Source organism: Emydura macquarii, unplaced genomic scaffold, assembly GCF_026122565.2.
Source record: "Emydura macquarii macquarii isolate MOO-44397 ecotype Brisbane River unplaced genomic scaffold, CSIRO-AGI_Emac_v2 contig_1644, whole genome shotgun sequence".
Taxonomy (NCBI): domain Eukaryota; kingdom Metazoa; phylum Chordata; order Testudines; family Chelidae; genus Emydura; species Emydura macquarii.
The window spans coordinates 16,648,792-16,658,302 of NW_027131781.1; the positions used below are offsets into that span (position 1 = coordinate 16,648,792).

Sequence of the window (9,511 nt, forward strand, 5' to 3'; positions counted from 1 at the left end):
GAATAATACAGCCATGTTTTAGTTAGATCCAGTCATTATGAAGTGTTTTATATTCCAGTGCGCTTTCCAACACATGAATTCCTTCATGTTAACTCATCCTTAATAAATGTTCCATTTATGTAAAAGGTATATTCAGGATACTAAATGCTGCATTGAGAATAACAGAGCTAAGAAATACTTGGTCATACAAATGCTGTGCTTTGTAGCAATTCCTGTGCAGATTTAACCAAGACTTCAAAATTGTCTGTTCACTTCCTGCATAAGCTGGGCCTGTACAGAGGGAAGTATGTATTCCAGGAAACACAGCTGCATTGGCCTGTTGCATATAAGCATCTGAATACTAATTTGGATTTGTATTATAGATAATCCCAGTGAAAGCAAAGCGGTACACCCATTAACTTTGTGTTTCACCTATAACCTTTCAAGCATTTCTCTTACATTACCTAATATTAAACATGCTTGTCCAATGTACTGAACACTTGGAATAAACAAAATGCAGCCACTATAGTTCTATCAATGAGGATTTGTAGTTCTTATTCTGAACGGCAGTGTTTCTACTGAGAATAGGGTGACAGACTTCTTTGCCTCTGGGAGAGTACATCCTCCATGCGGATACTGCTAAACAATCCCTGCCCAGGACAACTTTTATCCCTGGATCTTAAAGATGCTCTGTAGAGCTAAAACATTGCTTATCAGGTGCACTAGATTGCACTAAACGTCATTAACTTTCACCTAGAACTGGATGAAATGTTTTAGCTGAAACTTTTTTTTGGACAAAAGATGCAGTTTCCATGATTGTGAAACTTTTCTCAAATTCCCTGCAGTTTTGCCCAAAAACCCAAACAATTAGTTTTAACATTTTTTAATGAAATATTTCAATTTTTGGTTTGAAATAAATTTTCATTTCAAAATTTCCTTTAATTTTATAAAACAATCAAAAATGATTTTAAATGCTCTAAATGAAATGTTTCATTTGACCCTAAATAAATTTTTTTTTAAACCAAAAAATCTTTTATTGGCCCAGCTTTACTTTCAGTAAACCATCGGGAATGAGACTTTTATCTCTCTGTGCTCATTTCTTTTTTTAAACTCTGCTGAAAAATGGATTGCAAGCTGCATGTAAGCATAGCATAATTTTTCTAATGGATAACAATTTATTTTTATGGTGCATTTAAGTTATTTATTTGACACATTTCTAGGGACAGCACTAGAAATTCTACTACTACTGCCCAACCAGCCCCAAACCACCCACGAATGTTGCTGAATATTTTGCTGCCATAATATTCTACTGCTCGAGAGGGTGACCTGTAATGCCAGTTGATAGCAGCAGCCACATTGACTTGCACAGCTCAGGTGGTAACTGGGCTGTCCACCTGGCTAGATCTATATGGGTATTCATATGTGATCTATATGCATTATCCATACGTATTTTTATACTTCATTATAAATTTTCTATGAATATATAAATGTAGTATGCAAGCTCCAGATGTTGCTTGTTACCAATAAACCTGTTTGTTCATTTCCAGGCTATCCGATGCACTCTGGTGAACTGTAGTTGTCAGTGTTTCAAACCTGGAAAAATAAACCAACGGCAATGTGACCAATGCCGACATGGATGGGTAGCACATGGTAATACTGCTTTTCTAAATCTATCTACCTGGTTTCTTGTATGGCCCTCCTCACCATAGTATCTCAGCTCCTTGATCTTTCAATATACTTCACACTCAATTTTGTATAACTCTTGCCACTCATGTCTTTTCTACTTTGTTTTAATTTTCTTTTCAGCCCTAAGCAAATTAAGGATCCCCAACCTGTATCCAACAAGCCAGGTAGAGATAGTCCAATCCAATGTGGTCTTCGATATCAGTAGCCTCATGCTGTATGGAACCCAAGCCATTCCTGTCCGCCTTAAAATCCTGTTAGATCGTCTCTTCAGTGTCCTGAAGCAAGAAGAGGTGATACAGATTCTCCATGCACTGGATTGGACATTGCAGGATTATATACGTGGATATGTGCTGCAGGTATTATTGTGAAAGCCTAGCCAATATAGAAAAAGTAGTTGATCAAAGTAATTATTTAAAATGCCTTCCAGTTTAATCTTGGTGTCAGTGGACCACATTGTGCCATCTATTTTTAATTGAATTCAATGGGGAATTCTGCTTAAAAAGTTGATGACATGATATGACTTACAGTCAACAGTGGACCTGCACAAGTTTATTATTGTAACAGCAGTGCCAAATCATGTGGACCTAACTCAAGTTTTTTGGTTTTTACTCAGATAAATATCTTCTGAAGTTGAGCAGCATAAGGGGAAATAAGTCAATAGCAGTCTGTCTGAGTAGAGGCCTCAGGAATTGATCCAAAGTGTTGTTTAACAATCAGTTTTATTTTTGTACAGTAGAATTATACATTTACAAGTTAACTTGTCAACATTTAAACACCATGGACTATACTCCTCTCCAGTGTAACTCCACTGACTTGAGTGGAGCTACGCCAAGGATGAATCTGGCCCTATGTGCTTACACAGATGCTACTGGTGGGAAATTACCTTTTATGTAAAGTAACATTATGATCTTATATTGGGACACAAATCAATATTTAATGGTTTTGATAATCTTGCTTTTTAGTGTTAGGATTAAAAATATGGAATCAATTACCTTGAACCTCTATCACATGAAAAATTTATGAGATTACGTTCTTCATCATCTTAGAAACTCTTACATGCACTATGAAAAATCTCAGTAGGCCATCAAATATATGTTCTGTGATAAAATATTTATTGTAGTTATTGGGAAAAGTTAGGCATAGCTAGAGTTTGAAAGAACTCCAACACTCTAGTGTAATTACAGCTGTGCTCTGTGAACACTGGCAATAGATCAATACAGGTTCATTTGTTCTCTGATCTTACTTGCTTGGAATATTATTAAACTTGCAGTGAAAGAATACTTGACTTAAATGTGTAGCTAAATATTGGTCTGATTGCTCAATCTTTGCTCTTTGTACTTATGTGTTGCTAACTGTTGTTCAAATGATACGTGTCTTAATTTTTGTGAAAAAATTACAAAATAGCTTATTAGAGAGTATTACTATTAGTTCAAAAGAAATAAGATCACCACTGTGTTGAAACTCAAAAGACAGCATCACAAAATTGCCATCAAACTGTCCATAAGTAGAGTAATTTTACAGAATTGCGTAAGAAGAATTTCTGATTTCTGAGAAAGGGGAATCTGTAATATGTTTAAATGAACATATCACTCTTTTAAATATGTTCTGTTTTAGGATGCTTCAGGAAAGGTGCTGGATCACTGGAGCATAATGACTAATGAAGAAGAACTAGCTTCTTTGCAGCAGTTTCTTCGTTTTGGAGAGACCAAATCTATTGTAGAGCTAATGGCAATTCAAGAGAAAGAAGGGCAATCCATTATAATACCTACAACAACGACTAATTTGGATATTAGGGCATTTATAGAAAGTTGCAATCAAAGAAGTCCTAGTCTTACTTCTTCCTTGGACAAAATGAGCCCTGCCAACATTCATCACTTTGAGAACATTGTAAATAATATGGCTTTCATGCTGCCTTTTCAGTTTTTCAGTCCAGTGCCTCCACCTTTGATAGGTTCACTGCCAGAAAGACATTTGATTGAGCAAGGTCAAGACCGCAGCAATGAAACTAAGCAAGGTGTTCAGATACCTTTTTCTGAAAGCAGCTTCTTAACTTCCAGTTCTACTTCATTTCAAGTTGAAAATGAAAGGAGCACAACCAGCCCAGATGTCACTACTAAAACAGAAGACGACGCCCATTTAAGTGACTCTAGTTCACATAATACAGTAACAAAGCTCGAAATGACAGAGTTATCTCCAGAAAATAAAATGAAATCTGTTGAAAAAAATGGCATTGGACCAAGAAAAGGACGTGTTTTCTGCACTGCCTGTGAAAAGACATTTTATGACAAAGGAACTCTGAAGATCCACTATAATGCTGTTCATCTGAAGATCAAACACAAATGCACAATTCAAGGCTGCAATATGGTGTTTAGTTCTTTGCGTAGTCGAAATCGTCATAGTGCAAACCCCAATCCAAGACTCCATATGCCAATGAACAGAAACAACAGAGATAAAGACCTGAGAAATGGTTTGACCATCGCTGGACCTGAAGAAACTAAAAGGACAGACTTTACCATTTTAACACCAGATAGTAGACCTATTACCAGCTATGTCAGCTCTGATTCGAAGCTACAATCCAGTTTTCCCAGTATTGGACAGAATGGTGTTCTCTTTCCAAATTTAAAGACAGTTCAACCAGTTCTTCCTTTTTATCGCAGCCCAGTTACACCAGCTGAGCTTGCTAACACCCCCGGTATACTCCCTTCTTTACCTCTCATTTCTTCATCAATACCTGAGCAGCTGGTTGCTAATGAATTGCCATTTGATGCACTGCCCAAGAAGAAATCCCGTAAATCGAGTATGCCCATCAAAATAGAGAAAGAAGCTGTTGAGACAGCTAATGAAAACAGCAACATTGCCAGCTCAGAAGATGATACACCTCTGCGAGTGGTAAGCGATGAAGAGCTGGAGACCTGTGAGCATAGGCTAGAAAAGCAGGTGAGCGACAGGGTGGAAAAGCACCCCCATTCAGGTAACTCATGGAAATCTCTCTCTGGGGTTGAGGACCCAAAATATTTTGCATCTGTCATTGAGCCAAATAACAAATACATCAAGGAAACCTCTGAGAATGAATTGGATCACTCTAAGAGAGAGGTTAAACCAGAAGAAAACCAAGCATTAAAAATAGTTTCCCGTGAAACTGTATATGAAGATCCAAAACAACAGCACAGTGATGTTATAAAACCAGTGACGACCTCCTCTCTTTACATTAAAGAGCAGTCAAAACACAGGATTCCTAATAACGACTGCACTGAATTGCACCACCACTTGCTGACTGAGGGCCTTTTGAGTGCTTTGTCAAACAGGAGTGCTGCCATTCCTTGTTTTGAAGAATCTAAAGATATGGATCGTATCAATCAACATGCGCTAGGGATTCCGAAGGCAGAAAGCCGCTTTCATTGTGACATCTGTAAGAAGACATTTAAAAACCCTTACAGTGTAAAAATGCATTATAAAAACGTACATCTGAAAGAAATGCATATTTGCACAGTTGAGGGCTGTAATGCTGCTTTCCCTTCTCGTAGAAGTCGAGACAGGTAAGAAAATTATAAACAAAATTATGTATTTATTTTTACCTTCACAATGGGGGCCTAATTTGAAATTTAAATAAGTATTTGTTCAAGGAAGGGGTGCTGCAATGATTTTCTATATATCCTCCTATAAGGGGTATGATAACCTATCAGAATGTTCATAAAAATGAAAATCTGGTGAAAGAAACATTTTTTTTCCACTAGACTACAAGGTTTTAAATAAAGCCATGAAAATTTCATAAATGATCAAGATTGCAGTAGTTGAAAGAATCCTTTAGAGTGTCAACAAAAAGGCACAAGGATATGAATTCAACAGTTTTCCAGCATATGTACATATGGCTTCGTGGATTTAATATGTACTTTTATGTGTACCTTAATGTTGTTGTTTTTTTAAATGCAAAAACTATGGGACCAGCTCATGATAGCTTTGCTCAGTTTTCACTCTATCCTTGCTTTACACAAGCAAAGTCCCATTGAAGGATTTTAAACCAAGTGGGGAGGCAAAAATGGATAAAGACAACAAGATTTTTCCCGAGTTACTACAAAGTTAATGTTGCACATTACAGTGTCAGCATATGCAAATGTTAAAGGTGAACATGCAGTGTTAACTACTCTTGTGTGTATGTGTTATGATACTGTCTTTAATAACAAGATCATATAATACTTCATAGATAACATACCATGGGCTCAAGTTACTGCTGCTACTCCAGTTTTATGCCACTATATATCCACTAATTTCAGGCCTGATATGCATAAGTTAATAGAGAAACAAGAATTGAAAATGCTCCATAAATGCAACTTAACTGTACTATTGAAACTGTCAATTTTATATATTTTATTGAGAAATGGTATGTGATTACATTGTTAAAGATTATGAGCTTGACTCATTGCCTTTGTTCCACTATGTAACAGCACTGTAACTCAGGCTGCAGGTCCTGATTGTAGAAAGTCTTCCTGGATGATGCTCATAGTGACACAAGGTTCCATTATTCCATATTCTGCTGGGAGATCTGAAGCCAGTTGATGAAGTCCAGGAAGTGGGCGGGCACAGTCAGGGAGGGGTGTGGCCATTACATCCAAGAGATGTAATGAATTAATCTACTGCTGGCAGATCTTCGCTGATGTCCCGACCAGAAATGAAATCTATTCCCCAGTGGCAGAGCCCCTAGGGAGGGCAGTGACAAGGCTACTGCCTCTCTTTTCCCTGCAGTGAATTCCCTTCCAGTGTAGCTGTGGCAATAGGTGGGTGAATGAAGCCCAGTGCTGCAGTTCACACACAGTACTGCAAATGCCTTTCCACCCCACTATGCTGTATTAACTTTAATTCTGCTATCCTCAAGCACCTAGTTTAAAAAGAGAGAGACAAAACAATCCCACAAGAAAATTCCTGAACTCTGCATAGGACAAGAATTAATTAGAACAACATTGCAGAAGGAGGTCTAGCCTGGACCAAGACTGCTATAGTTACAGGGCAGAAAGCTTTCAACGATAGTCCTCTGTTTCCATGAGCTGCTAATGTTGTGAATAATCCGTCCTTTTGGATGAAACCTTCCATATACTATGTCTGTTGAAAGTATTTCTTTTTCTTTTTAAAGTCTGGATGATGCCCCTGCAGCCATTTTTTTGAGTTAGATGAGGGTAAGAGTGAAAAATAGGGACTTTCCCTGTTCCAAAGAAATCATCTTTTATATCTCAAGAATGGCTGAGGTCTGGAAGTTAGCTATCAGAGAGGAGCAATGACTGTCTGTGCATGAAGAAAATAGTTTTAGGCTGAGCAAAGTGATGCCTGCTTGAGAAGTGCATGCTGTGTAGACATAGCACAAAATTTGGTGGAGTGCAGAAGTGAGCTCTTCAGAGAGACACACAGCACAGGTGGCTGCAGCAGGGCACATCTTTCACGGTGTCAGGCAGCAGTCTTCTGTGGCTTGAACCCTCTATCTTCTGGCTATGGAACAGCTCCAGGAGCCTGTCTCTTTCACTTCTTTGTCCTGGGGGGGAGGTAGGTTCTAAATCCAGTGTTTGGCTCATCTAATCCCACCCAATCCACTCCTTGATCTGAGTCCAGCAAGAAGAGGTTATCTAGACTGTTCCGTAACCTCTCTAGGCCAGTGTTAGGTCCAGTATGTTAGTGAAGCATGAAGCAGCCACACCACAGGAGAGTATCTGGGCTGCTGACTTCCATGGAGTTATTCTTGATTCACACAGGTACAAGTGAGATTGAGTCAAGCCAAGTATCTGTACAGATGTATGAACTATCTCCTTAATTCTTATTGTGGCACTTGGTTAAAATAGACATATACAGTTCATGCAACAACCAAATATTGGTTACTATTTCTTAGTTAATAGTTTTCAAACAACTGATGTTAGGTATTGATGAAAAACTCATTTTTGCTAAGCTTCTCTTTGTTCTTCTAGACATAGTTCAAATTTAAATCTTCATCATAAGCTTCTGACCAAAGATACACTGGAATTCAAGGACAACCATTTCAATGCAACATACCTCTTGAAAGACATGGCTAAGGAGGTTTGTCAAGATGTGTCTTTAAAACAACATGTTGGACAGACTTCTGTAATCTTCAAAGGAATGAACAAAACAGGCAGCTTGGTTTTTCCAATGAGTAAAATTAGAGAACCCTGTTCTGAGAATTATGGATATGATCCAATGAATGATGGTGCTGTTCTGGATTTAAGCACTACTTCCAGCATTAAGTCTGAGAGCAGTGCACATTCCTCTTGGGATTCTGACGGAGGAAGTGAAGAATGCACCATGCCTTTGGATGATAGTGATGAAAGCTGTGAAGGACCAAGCCTGATACCAAATGAAGAGCTCTACCAGGACTGTGCTGTAATCGAGAAGGCTAATCAAAGCTTTACAAATTTACCTTCCAGTTTGCCAATAACTTGTCATATATGCCAAAAAAATTACAGTAATAAAGGAACTTTCAGGGCCCATTACAAAACTGTGCATCTCCGCCAGCTCCACAAATGTAAAGTTCCAGGTTGCAACACAATGTTTTCATCTGTACGCAGTCGAAACAGGCATAGTCAGAATCCTAACTTGCACAGAAGTCTGACCAGATCACCAAATAGCCTCCAGTAACATCATACTAATCTCAATTGATTTTTTGCTAAATGTCAATCATTTCAGATAAGAAAGATTAGAATGATTGGGGTTTTTTTTTGTTTTGTTTTTTTTTTTATAAACCTCATTTGACATTGGGCACATTTAACATATGGGGTCAAATTCTGCTCTCACTTACATGGATGCTCTTCTGCGGCTTCACTGAGCAAAATGTGGTGCCATCATTTTGAAACCATTATTTGATTTGACATTAAATAACAGAAACTTCTTTAAGAAAAAGAAAGCAGTATGGAAACTGGCGGGGAATGTGGTGAATTAACTGAAGTCTCTTTTGCAAAGTATTATTCACTGACATTACGAAGTTCAAAGGAGACACCTCCATCCCACTGGATCCTGTTATGTTTACATGTTAAATGGGAGTAGTATTCTAGGGAGTCAGTAAAGATGGGGGATAGGTCCTTTGATTGGGTTGGGGCTTTGAGGACTTTCATTTCATTCTTGAGGCCATTGTCTGAAGCTGACTTGCAGTATTAAATAAATATGGCGTTTTCTGTTTAGTTTTCAGTAAATGTCAAAAGCCAAAATTAGGAGAATGTAGGATGAGATGCAAATTCTCTACAAATTCTGCAGTCCTTACTCCTTGATTTCAATGGGAATTTTACTTGGATAAAGACTGCAGGATTCTGACCCTCTGAGACTAGACCAAAACTAGATTTAGAACGGGAAATATTCCTTTCCATTCAAGAGGGTCTCTTGGTTAAATGAGACAGATCATGTCATGTGTCAGCAGAAGAAAGCTAAGCATGTTGGTTCCAGAACCACAGCAAACACATCCAGGAAGTAGAAAAAAGTAAATCCTATATTTTTAAATGCACTTTTTGACATCTACTTTAAGGAAAAGTGAAATTTTGGAGGAAAAAAAAATCCTGCAAATTATTCATCATTTTAAAGGTAGAGTTTCAAGCCTTTGTGAGCTATGGACAAAAGAAAGAGTTTAAAAAGACCTGCAGGAGTTGTCTCTCATGGTTTGTTGATTTTTCCTCCATCCATGGGAAGAACACACTAATCTGTGTAACAGTAAGAAAGTGCATTTATTCTGATTCACACAGTTTTTTGATATTAGAACCTTGCTTGAGATCTATTAAAATGTTTAATATCCTTGTACTTGTCACTGTTATTAACAGTATTCTGCATTATGTTCTGTGCACTTAAAAAGACTGGTTTGCATCGCATT

The 9,511-nt window shown here is 37.8% G+C and overlaps 1 protein-coding gene across 1 annotated transcript; it reads left to right on the plus strand.

Annotated features, from left to right (window-relative positions):
- Positions 1-1,859: 1,859 nt before the first annotated feature.
- On the plus strand, positions 1,860-8,295 carry BNC1 (basonuclin zinc finger protein 1). The gene is made up of 3 exons (XM_067556115.1): positions 1,860-2,021; positions 3,280-5,201; positions 7,611-8,295. Exons 1-3 carry the CDS (start codon positions 1,875-1,877, stop codon positions 8,293-8,295), a joined length of 2,754 nt encoding a protein of 917 aa, XP_067412216.1. The 5' UTR covers positions 1,860-1,874.
- The last annotated feature ends 1,216 nt before the right edge of the window (positions 8,296-9,511 follow it).

Excerpts from the sequence above, each read along its gene's own strand:
- BNC1 (XM_067556115.1), top strand. The coding sequence starts at position 1,875 with ATGCTGTATGGAACCCAAGCCATTCCTGTCCGCCTTAAAATCCTGTTA. Across the intron at positions 2,022-3,279 it reads TACGTGGATATGTGCTGCAG|GATGCTTCAGGAAAGGTGCT; the intron begins GTATTATTGTGA and ends GTTCTGTTTTAG. Across the intron at positions 5,202-7,610 it reads TCTCGTAGAAGTCGAGACAG|ACATAGTTCAAATTTAAATC; the intron begins GTAAGAAAATTA and ends TTGTTCTTCTAG.